This window comes from Hyla sarda, chromosome 3 (assembly GCF_029499605.1).
Source record: "Hyla sarda isolate aHylSar1 chromosome 3, aHylSar1.hap1, whole genome shotgun sequence".
In the NCBI taxonomy this organism is placed as follows: Eukaryota; Metazoa; Chordata; class Amphibia; order Anura; family Hylidae; genus Hyla; species Hyla sarda.
In genome coordinates this window covers 239,587,380-239,600,139 of record NC_079191.1, presented here as the reverse complement: position 1 = coordinate 239,600,139, position 12,760 = coordinate 239,587,380, and the positions used below count along the sequence as shown (strand labels likewise).

At 41.1% G+C, this 12,760-nt stretch overlaps 1 protein-coding gene across 3 annotated transcripts in view; it reads left to right on the top strand.

Annotated features, from left to right (window-relative positions):
• Positions 1-12,760, top strand: part of METTL24 (methyltransferase like 24) — a 140,427-nt gene that overhangs the window by 27,021 nt on the left and 100,646 nt on the right. Inside the window, exon 3 of one of the 3 annotated variants that reach the window (XM_056566316.1) lies at positions 3,752-3,816. The exons of 1 other annotated variant lie outside the window; for it this stretch is intronic. In XM_056566316.1, coding sequence (XP_056422291.1) covers positions 3,752-3,816 — 65 coding nt within the window. Of the gene's footprint in view, positions 1-3,751; positions 3,817-9,722; positions 10,225-12,760 lie in introns of those variants that run through there. One more of the 3 variants, XM_056566315.1, reaches the window with a different exon arrangement.

The following is a 12,760-nucleotide window of genomic DNA, read 5'->3' as shown; positions in this document are numbered from 1 at the left end:
AAATGAGAAAAGTGCGCGCCGGATTACTCCTTTAAGAAACGTTGCATATCTTTTATGGTGTATACAAATGTATTTGATGTGCAGGATTTGAATCTGCAGATTTGAAGCGCAGGATAGGTTTGAAGCGCATGAATAGACTCTAAGGGGTTGTTCACACAAGCGGATTTTGTTTCAAACTCGCAGCAGGTTGCCTGCTACGAGTTTGGGTGTTGTTTCTAGCAAAAGTCTACAACATTCTGTAAATCCACATGAATATGTGGTAACTGCGATTAATAGTTGATTATTATTATTTGGTGCTGGGAAATTGGAGCACAATCACAAGATTTGGTGTATTTTACAAATATTTATTAAAAGTTATATTTTATGGTCTTTCCCCCACATCAGCATAAATATTTGTTGTTGGTTACTTTTCTGCTATGAGTTTGAAAGCGGCGGGCTCTCTGTGGGCTGTCTGCAGCTGACCCTATTGACTTCAATGGGTAGAAAAATATGTATCCGCAAATATAAAGCAAATACCATACTTGTGACCCTACCCTAAAGAGATATTCTGAGACTTTAAAATTACTACTATTAAACGCCAGCAAAAATGGCAGAAAAACTGCCACAGCTTTTTCCTACATTTTTGCCAGTAGGGATGCAGTAGGGATGGAAAAAGATGGAAAAGATGTACCCAACCTATCAATTGCAGAGATGAGGAGCGGCTCTATACAGCACTTGCATCTTTGCTCTGAACTCCGGGCAGGCCAGTGATGTAAATAGAAATTCACCTCATTCATTCATATTTTCCACCCAGAGTGGGGATTGGCCAGATGGTGGCAGCAAATCCCAGCTCTCGGCGGGAAATATGAATCAGTGATGTGAATTTATATTCACATCATTGAACGGCCGGAGTACAGAGCAGAGATGTGGAGAGCAGGAAAAAGCCGCTCCGCATCTCAGGGATGAAGGATGAAGGACGATCGCAACGGGTGTCAGGAGTGACACCTGCTGTGATCTGTCCTTAACTGCAGGTACAACTACTCCCAACATGGAGCACTAATAGACAGATGGAGCATTAATAGACAGATCGGAGCAAGTGTCACTTCTGACACCTGTTGCAATCTGTCTATTAATGAAGGTACTACAGCTCCCAGAATGAAGCAGTGTGTGCTCCATGTTGGGAGCAGTAGTACCTACAGTTAAAGAAAGATCACAGCGAGTGTCGCTTCTGACACCCGCTGCGATCCTCCTGTATAATGTATAGATGCGGGCGGTCAGCTGCTCTTCTATGGTCCCCAGAGAGTTGTGATTGGCTGGAACCATCTGGCCAATCACAGCTCTCTGCGGGAAATGTGAATAGGTGTGTATATACAGCAGTGCAGGGGACCAGAGAATAGCGTCTGCCCACATCTATACATTATACTGGAGGATCGCAACACCCAGGACGATCTGTCAATTAGTACATGTACTACTACTCACATCAAGGAACAGTGTGTTCCATGCTGGAAGTAGTAGTACTACCCAAAAAAAAAAAATCTATATATATATATATATATATATATATATATATATATATATATAAAACTCAATGGCCCTCATTTACTATTGCAAACCCGACATGTTTTGTTGGGTCGTGCGCCAGATTCTGTCGCATTGCGCCAGAAATTCTGTGTGCCAGATTTTGCATCAGAATTGAAAAAACCCTGACTAACTCCATTTTGCTAAGAAAACCCAAAAGAGGGGCGTGGCCGCCATGAAAAGGGGGTGTGGTCTCATAAAAGGGGCATGTTCCCGACATTTTCACAAAAAAACAACATATTTACTAAGGTTTCCACATAAAATGTGGTGGATTTCAGCTGAGGAAAACCAGACAGTGTAGGGAAAGTGGAAAATGTAGGGAAACCTTAGTAAATACCGTGGAAAATAGATTGTAAGGAATTAAAACCCACAAAGAAACCCACACTCCACTCTTAGTAAATGAGGGCCAATGTGTGTATGTGTGTGTGTATGTGTGTGTGTATGTTCCAGCATCACGTCCAAACAGCTAAAGATATTAACATGAAACTTGGCACACATGTTACTTATATGTCAACAACAAACATAGGATAGGTAATTTAACCCTTACTCACCCCCATTTGCCAGGGTCAGGGTTTTTGTTTAAAGTCCCATACAATCTATGGGAAATATATGTTACTGCGGAACTTCCAAACAGCTGGAAATATTTCGATAATACTTGGTCACATGTTACTTATATGTCCACTAAAGATATAGAATGGTTAATTTAACCCTTAACTACGCCCATTTGCGAGGGTCGGGGTTTTTGTTTAAAGTCCCATGCAAATCTATGGGAAATGTATGTTCCCGCATAACTACCGTACGGCTGGAGATCTTTCTATAAAACCTGGTACACATATTTCTTATATGTTAAATAAAAATCTATGATAGTTAAATTAACCCTTACCTACACCCTTATATAAAAGATGGGTTTTGTTTCAAGTCCCATGCAAGTATATGGGACTTCCAGTACCTTACTCCACAAGCTCCACTCTGCATCTCCTGGTGAATGTGTCAGACCGGCTTACAAGCTACACCCCATCTCACAAAGACATGCCCACTGTTTAAGTCCCACCCCTATAATTCTCTATCCTTTTTGTGCATCAGTCTGGCTTGCAAATCACGCCCAGTCCCACAAAGACATGTCCCCTTCTATTTTCAGCTTACAATATCTTCATCACAAATCAGTCCCAGGATATGAGAATGGGACATAAGGACGGGGAATATGAGGTCAGGATATGAGGACGGGATATGAGGATGGGATATGAGGACAGGATATGAGGACCGGATATGAGGACGTGAAATGAGGATGGGATATGAGGACAGCATACGAGGACAAGATATGAGGAAGGGACATGAGGACAGGATATGAGGATGGGATATGAGGATGGGATAGGAGGACGGGATATGAGGACAGGATATAAGATCGGGACATGAGGACGGGACATGAGGACAGGACAAGAGGACGGGATATGAGGACGGGGTATGAGGACGGGACATGAGGTCGGGATATGAGGTCAGAAAATGAGGACGGGATAAGAGGTCGGGACATGAGGATGGCATATGAAGACGGCATATGAGGACGGGATATGAGGTCGGGATATAAGGATGGGATATGAAGACAGGATATGAGGACAGCATATGAGGACGAGATATGGGGACGGAATATGACAACTATATATGAGGATGGGATATGAAGTCAAAAGCTTCCTCCTTATTATTATTGTCGGCTACATTTTTAGTTCACTGCCCACCAACATAAATTGATCCCTGTTTAAAAATTTATAAAAAATTGTTATAAAAAAGATAAATTTTGTTAAACACAATTTTTTCCATCATTACTATATCTCCATCACTTTTTTGGATCGCTAAAGTCCAAAATAGAATAAAAACCACCAGCAAAAATGCCAAAGTTAAAACCCACATGGCATTATTTTTGGTGTTGAAAAACTGGCAAGGAGCCAAAAATAGCTGAAAAAAGCCAAACTGAAAAACGCCAAGTGGATGTGGCATTTTGCAGTTCCCTATTGACTTGCAGCTAACATCTGGTCGCAGCGTTTTTTTCACAAAAAAGAAAACGCCATGCAGCAGAATGGGTGTTTTTATTGGGGTTTTTTGCCAAAATAAAAACAAGTAGACACCCAGCCTAATGCTGGGGCTGTTGTAAAAAAGGTCCCACTTACCTATACTACTTCTCATATCTTGCTCCTGCTTCCAGGTAGAAGAGACGAGCAGCAGGGGACCAGACCGGGAGGAGACATAGTGGGACTTGCGAGGCACCAGGTTCGATAAAGTTTTTTACAGCATTCCCAGTGTAATAAAAAAATAAAAATAAAGATTGCATCTGAGAAAGAGGGGGTTTGATCTTTGGTCTGTAATTATTAGGGCATCTGGTCTTTTGTCTAAATGTATTTAGGTGCTCTAGCCTTTATTGTGTATTTTTTGTAGGGGGTCTGGTATGTATTAATGTAGGCGGTCTGGTCACAGGCCTGTATTTATTAACAAGGTCTAATCAGTGGCTTGTATTTATTAAGGGGGTTTGATCAGTAACCTGTATTTATTTGGGTGATCTGGTCAGTGGACTTTATTCATTTTGGTTGTCTGGTCAGTGGCCTGTATTTATTTAGCATTTAGTGTGTTTTTTTCGTGGGAGACCTGGTATGTATTTATGTGGGGGTCTGGTCAGAGGCTTGTCTTTATGGGTTGTATTTATTTAGAGGGTCTGGTCAGTGGCCTGTATTTATTTAGGGTGTCTGGTCAGTGGCCTGTATTTATTTAGGGGGTTTGGTCAGTGGCCTGTATTTATTTTGGGCGTCTGGTCAGTGACCTGTATTGTTTAGGTGGTCTGGTCAGTAGCCTGTATTTATTTAGTAGGTCTGATCAGGGTCACATATTCAATTAGGTGGTTTGGCCAGTGGCCTGTACAGTCGAGGCTGTAAATGTTGGCACCCCTGAAATTTTACGAGAAAATGAAGCATTTCTCAAAGAAAAGTCCAATACAAAGATAAGAGCAATAGAGTCCGGCACTGCTGCCCAATCCAACATCTGTTCAATTAATAGACACCAACTTTTTTCCGTGGAACTTCACAGGGGTGCAGCCCAACAATAGCATACAGTTCAGAGAATAAAAGGATGCACTCACCCAGAATACTTGCTAGAAGGAATATTTATTTACAAACAGCTTAAAAACGTACAGTGGGTAGAAGCAGAGGAGCAGCCCCACAGGAGAAAAGAAAAGGATTACAGTAACACATGTTTTGCTATACACATGTTTATTCCCTGTCTGTATTGGAACTAAACCAAAAAAGGGAGGAAAAAAACAAATTGGACATAATTTCACACCAAACTCCAAAAATGGGCTGGACAAAATTATTGGCACCCTTTCAAAATTGTGGAAAAATAAGATTGTTTCAAGCATGTGATGCTCCTTAAACTCACCTGGGGCAAGTAACAGGTGTGGGCAATATAAAAATCAAACCTGAAAGCAGATAAAAAGGAGAGAAGTTCACTTAGTTTTTGCATTGTGTGTCTGTGTGTGCTTCACTAAGCAGGGACAACAGTAAGAGGAGAAGAAAACTGTCTTGAGAACCAAAATTGTTTTAAAAATATCAACAATCTCAAGGTTACAAGTCCATCTCCAGAGATCTAGATTTGCCTTTGTCCACAGTGCGCAACATTATCAAGATGTTTGCAACCCATGGCACTGTAGCTAATCTCCCTGTAAGTGGACAGAAGAGAAAAATTTATAAAAGGTGTCAACACAGGATAGTCCGGATGATGGATAAGAAGCCCCAAACAAGTTCCAAAGATATTCAAGCTGTTCTGCAGGCTCAGGGAGCATCAGTGTCAGGGTGAACTATCCGTCGACATTTTAATGAAATGAAACGCTATGGCAGGAGACCCAGGAGGACCCCACTGCTGACACAGAGACATAAAAAAGCAAGACTACATTTTTCCAAAATGAACTTGAGTAAGCCAAAATCCTTCTGGGAAAACGTCTTGTGGACAGGTGAGACCAAGATAGAGCTTTTTGGTAAAGCATATCATTCTACTGTTTACCTAAAATGGAATGAGGCTTACAAAGAAAAGAACACATTACCTACAGTGAAATATGGTGGAGGTTCAATGATGTTTTGAGGTTGTTTTGCTGCCTCTGGCACTGGGTGCCTTGAATGTGTGCAAGGCATCATGAAATCTGAGGATTACCAACGGATTTTGGGTCGCACTGTACAGCCCAGTGTCAGAAAGCTGGGTTTACGTCTGAGATCTTGGGTCTTCCAGGAGGACAATGACCCCAAACATACGTCCAAAAGCACCCAGAAATGGATGGCAACAAAGTGCTGGAGAGTTCTGAAGTGGCCAGCAATGAGTCTACAACTAAATCCCACTGAACACCTGTGGAGAGATCTTAAAATTGCTGTTAGGAAAAGGCGCCCTTCCAATAAGAGAGACCTGGAGCAGTTTGCAAAGGAAGAGTGGTCCAACATTCCGGCTGAGAGGTGTAAGAAGCTTATTGATGGTTATAGGAAGCAACTGATTTCAGTTATTTTTTCCAAAGGGTGGGCAACTAAATATTAAGGGTGCCAATAATTTTGTTCAGCCCAATTTCGGAGTTTGGTGTGACATTATGTCCATTTCGCATTTTTTTCCTCCCTTTTTTGGTTTGTTCCAATACACACAAAGGCATAAACATGTGTTTAGTAAAACATGTGTTACTGCAATCCTTTTCTGTGAAAAATACTCTAGAAAAATGTCAGGTCAGAGGTGCCAACATTTACGATCATGACTGTGGGTGCATGCATGTAATATAGGTGTATACATGTACTATAGGTGTATGCATGTAATATAGGTGTATGCATGTATTTTAGGTGTATACATGTAATATAGGTGTATGCATGTAATATAAGTGCATCCATGTTATATAGGTGCATACATGTAATACAGGTGAATACATATAATACTGGTGTATACGTGTAATACAGGTGCATACATGTAATATAGTTGTATATATATGTAATATAGGTGTATACATGTAATATAGTTGTATATATAATACAGGTGTATACATATAATACAGGTGTATACATGTAATATAGGTGTATATATGTAGTATAGGTGTATATATGTAGTATAGATGTATATATATAATACAGGTGTATACATGTAATATAGGTGTATACATATAATATCGTTGTATATATATTATACAGGTGTATACATATAATACAGGTGTATACATGTAATACAGGTGTATACATGTAATATAGGTGTATATATGTAGTATAGGTGTATATATGTAGTATAGGTGTATATATATAATACAGGTGTATACATGTAATATAGGTGTATATATATATAATACAGGTGTATACATATAATACAGGTGTATACATGTAATATAGGTGTATATATGTAGTATAGGTGTATATATGTAGTATAGGTGATAAATATGCAATCTCCACCACAGCACAAATAATCAGAGGTCCAGGATCAAGTGGAAAGGCTTCCAAGTTTATTCACACCATAAATGTGATAGCGGTGCAATGTTTCGGCAAACTGCCTTTATCAAGCATACAAATCATACAAAATGAAAAACTTAAATACATCAAGGTGCTTTCTGATAGGTTTACAAACAGCTGTGATACATTGTGATTAATGATTCCATCCAACCCTCTGAAGGTAATTGGTTCTCCTTGTGTGACATCATCACAACAAACAATGACTGCTACAATAAAGTGCATATTCTCACTCTAGTGACTATACAATAGTTAATAAATGAATAGGGGGAGTGTACATGGCATCAGAGTCAAGACTAGCTCTATTGATTATCAATAGCTGTCATATCTGTACTTACGATCGTTCCGTCCCTCCATGTGTCTAAGTTTGTAAACAAATGTATTGCGGCTGCGCGAGATCGCGCCTGCCGCGGCTCTCATATCGCAAGTTCCACTGTTACTATGCGCATGCGTGAACCCATGTAATACGGACACTATGGTTACCACAGACGCTTGCTAATGCGGCTGCGCAAGAGCCGCAGAGGGGTACGCTCATCTTTCGGTACAATACCGGGTCGTGTGTTCCCAACCCAATGCACATGCGTCAAATCAAGGCGCAGCGCATAGGGCTCCAGGTTACCAACACTGATTAAACCTAGTGAAATACGGGGAGTAGTAATCTATAAATAACATAGCAGCGTGTGTGTCAATATAAAAGTACAAAAGATACAAAAGATGCAATACAAAAACGCTGGCGGGTAATAATAATAAAATTACATTAATAGTCATGGAGTATATAAGAAAAGTTGTCTCGATTTGATTGATGCCATGTAAATCACTCCCTCCTGTTCTTACATAGTGTCAACTTGACATCCTATAAGTGATCTAAAATATAAAAGGTAAAGAAAGAGAAGGTTAAAAACACTCATGGCCATTCCTAGCACATATTTGATGTATATAATAAGAACTACACGGTTCAAGAGGTGAATAAATTGAAAAAAAAATGAAAAAAAAAAAAAAAATTGTTTGAAAAAAAAGGGGGAGGGGGAAAGAAAAAAAGAAGGGAAAAGGGAAAAAAAAGGGAGAAAAAAAAGGGAGAAAAAAAAGGGAGAAAAGAAAAAAAAAGAGGGGGGAAGAAAGATAAAAGAAAAAGGAAAAAAGCAAAAAGAAAAAAAGAAAAAAGGGAAAAGAAGGGAGAAGCAGAAAGAGGAAAAAAAGGGGGAAAAAAAGGAGAAAAGGAAAAAAGGAAGAAAGAAAAAAGGAAAAGAAAAAAAGGGGGGGGAAAAAAGTGAGAAAAAAGGGGGAGGGGGGGAGGAAAGGAAAGAAGGGAAAAAAATTATTGAAAAGAATAAAGAAAAAATAAAAAGGGAAAAGGGAAAAAAAGGAAAAAAAAAAGGGAAAAAAGGAAGAGAGATAGGGGGAAAAAAGGAGAAAAAAGAGGGGGGGGGGGAAGGAGGAAGAAAGAAAGAAGGAGAAAAGAAAAAAGGGAAAAATGGGAGGGAAGCAAAGGAAAAGGGAAAAAAAGAGAAAAAAAGGAGAAAAAAAGGTAAAAGAAAATTTATTCACATGTAAGGCTTTAGACTAAAATCAACGTTCAGACCACAAGGTTGTAGTGTATTTAATAGATGAATCCATTTTAGCTCTTTTTGTTTTAATAACTTTTCCCGGTCTCCTCCTCTACGTAGTATAGGGACATGATCTATAATCCGGAAACGCAATTGGCTAATATTATGACCAAACTCATTAAAGTGTTTCGATATGGGCAAGTCAACCCTGCCTGTCCTAATCGATGATTTATGTCCATTTAATCTGATCCTGCACTCATTTATGGTTTCTCCAATGTAGTATAGGTGTATACTAGTGTTGAGCGGCATAGGCCATATTCGAATTCGCGAATATTCGCGAATATATGGACGAATATTCGTCGAATATTCGCATATTCGTTATATCCTCGTTTTATTTTCGCATATGCTAATATTCGCGTATGCGAAAATTAGCATATGGGGATATTAGCATATGCAAAATTAGTACTCCCGAAAATTAGAATATACAAATTTTCGCATATGCGAATTTTCACACGCCAGTCTCACACAGTAGTATTACAGCCTTCTTTACACCACACAAGCTGGAAGCAGAGAGGGATGATCACTGTGATGTGTACTGTAAGAAAAATAAATAAATAAATAAAAAAAATAAAAACGAATATTCGTAATTTCGTAATATGCGATATTCGCGAATAATATTCGAATTGCGAATATTCGCGAGCAACACTAGTGTATACATGTAATATAGGTGTATACATGTAATATAGTTGTATATATATATATATATATATATATATATATATAATACAGGTGTATACATATAATACAGGTGTATACATATAATACAGGTGTATATATGTAGTATAGGTGTATATATGTAGTATAGGTGTATACATGTAATATAGGTGTATACATATAATACAGGTGTATACATGTAATATAGGTGTATACATGTAGTATAGGTGTATATATGTAGTATCGGTGTATATATGTAGTATCGGTGTATATATGTAGTATCGGTGTATAAATGTAATGTTGGACGTTATACTAATTCGAGAAGAAGGTTTCAGGAGGCAGCAGAGATTGGGCTTCAGGCTTGGACTGGGCCTGTCTAGGCTCCTGCAGTGACGGCGGTGACTTGGTGAGTACAGGGCAGTGAGCCGTGCGGGACATAGAGCCCTGGAGTGTGAGCGCGGTGCGGGGCGGGGAGAGGCTGAGGAGGCTCTGAACACCACAGGAGGTAACATACAGGCTGCCGAATCCTCTCTCCTCCGGGTCTGGACTGTCACCTCAGGGTCCGGACTGTCACCTCAGGGTCCGTTGGCGCCAGGCGTCCCTCCCTCCTATCCCGGGGTGCTCGGAGGATGCTGTGGAGGGAGCTGAGGCTGCGCTGGAGAACCTGCACCCTGCGCCTCCTCGCCCTGTGCCTGGCCGCCCTGCTATGCACTCACTTTTCCGCCGAGCTCAAGCGCAAGTCATTGTCCCAGCCCGGGCTTATACTCAAGGTGCCACCCAAGGAGCCGGGGGCAGAGGTGTACAACCGGAGACCTGACGAGGTGCCCAGCAGGAGGCAGGTGATCTACGTGAGAAGGAGCAGCAGCAACGGGAGACAGGGGGGGCACTCAGGGGTGCGCAAGAGGAACACCCTACAGGTCAGTGACACCCACTGGGAGCACCCCAATATTCACAACCTGATCTCAAGCTGCTAATAAGGGTATATCTGTGTATGGAAAAGCTGGGTGCCAGTCAGTACAGCTCTCATAACGTGCAGTGGGCACTGTGGCCACCTATAAGGGAGCTAACTGGGGTGAGTCCCAGTTACTGGGCTTGTTTGCTGTTCAGGAGTCTAGGAAAGTTGGGTGGCAGTCTCTGTTGGAACAGTAATGGCAGCGTATGAAGTGCTGACCAACTTTCTTAGAAATGAATAAGAACAAGTTTCTAAATAAGCCAGCGGACAATTCTTTGGTTAATATTTACATTCTTTTTGTGTTTTTTGAGATGGAGATACTAGCGTGGTAAAGTTTACTGGGATTGCTTATACCCGTGTTGTAGTTTTTGCAACAGCTGGAGGCACCTTGCCTCCAGCTGTTGCTGTCCGGGCATGCTGGGAGTTGTCGTTTTGCAACAGCTGGAGGCGCCCTGGTTAGTGGCAGCCAATAAGGTATTGATATTAGATAGTTGGGAGTCCAACGAAACAGAGCACAATGTATTGTGAACCTAGCCTAATATAATGGCCAAAAATAGTGCTGCTCCTTATGAACTCATACAGTGCAGCTTATCCTGACAAGGCACCAGAAATGAGAGGTACGCTGTAACACACTTTATGTGAAATATTGTTTGTCGCAGAATAACATTATCAATAATAAAAGACACAGCTTTTCTGTGTGAGGCTTTAGTTTCATTCTTTAAATGCATGTTAGGCTGGGTTCACATCATGTTTTTGCCGTACTGTTTTCAATCAGTTTTTCTAAAGAAAACCGTATGGCAAAAAAACGGATGGAACAGTATGGCAAAAAGTAAACCATATACTGTTTTTAAAGTACATACAGTTCTGTCTGTTTTTATTTAATAAAACCCACAAGTTTTTGAAAATGTTGTTCATTTTTAATGGGAGGGGTCTTTGGGTGGGGACTTTAGGATGCAAATACGCATGTGCAAAGTAAAAACCGTATACAGTTTCCTGTATGGAACCATATACATGTGCGTTTCCCATTGACGTCCATGTTAAAAAAAAAACATATGCGGTTGAAGTTCGTTTTTTAAACCAGAGACAAAACCGTGGTCAACTAAGGTTTTGAGTACGGGAGAAAACCGTATTGCAAGCAAACCGTACGCAACCGGATGCATCCGGTTTTCAATTATTTGTCTATGTATATGGTTTTCAATACAGTTCCATACTTTTTCAATACTAATAATATGACTGGTTAGGTGTGGAACATGTTCCAAGTTTACTAAAGCTAATTCTTAGGCTGGGTTCACACTGTGGAATTTTTGGGCAGAATTTCTGCTGGAGATTGAGACGGCGGCACTAGGATCACGCAGACTACATTGCCGTTCCCATAGATGGTAATGCATTTCTGAGCAGATCTCCCAAAAGATCCACCCAGAATTGCATTGCAGTCTATGGGGGCAGCAATGCAGTCTACTCGGTCCTAGCGCCGCCGGCTCGATCTCTGGCAGAAATTCTGCCCAGAAATTCTGCAGTGTGAACCCAGCCTTAGAGACAATGTAGGTTTAGACTAGAAAGTCTTAGGCTAGGTTCACACTACGAATTTCCGCCTGCAATTCCGCTTTGAAATTGCATACAGAAATTCCGCTTACTAAAATGTATAGTACAGTGAATGGTTTTCCGTTCACAAATTCACACTTCGGAATTTGTGAAGCGGAATTTGTGAACGAAAAATCCGCTTGGAAATTTCCGCCTGAAGAATGGCGTTGCTCATTCTTCAGGCGGAAATACTCGCGGAACATATTGCAGTCTATTGGAGACTGCAGTGTCCGCGCGGTCCTAGCGCCGACTTATTCAGGCGGCACTGGCTGCACTCTGAATCTCCGGGCAGAAATTTTCCGTCTGGAGATTCCGTAGTGTGCATGTAGGAAACATTGGTGTAAATGGGGTTTCCGTTCACCCATTCACACTGCAAAATATCTGCAGCAGGTAATTCCAGACCTTTAGAAAGTAATAAATGCTTCTCAGTTGTAGTTCACAGTAATTCTGGTGCATTGGGAGCCAAAATATTGCCACGGGAGCCATGGTAAATCTGAGCCATTATCTTGACTTTTTAGCCCCAATAGTTTCTGTGCATGGGACTACATGTCAAAGGAAATAAAGAGCCCTTTACAGAGAGATAATCCTAGAAAACATTGTTAGGCTGGGTTCACACCACGTTTTCTTAAATACGGTTCCCGTATACGGTTTGGAGGAGGGGGGCGGGGCTTAATCGCGGCGCCCGCACTCAGCCGTATTCGGGAACCGTATTTAATGCAAGTCTATGAGGCGACCGGAGTGAACCGCAGCCTCCGGTCGGATTCGTTTTCGGCCGTATGCGGTTTCCCGACCGCAGGCAAAAACGTGGCTCATAGACTTGTATTAAATACGGTTCCCGAATACGGCTGAGTGCGGGCGCCGCAATTAAGCCCCGCCCCCCTCCTCCAAACCGTATACGGGAACCGTATTTAAGAAATCGT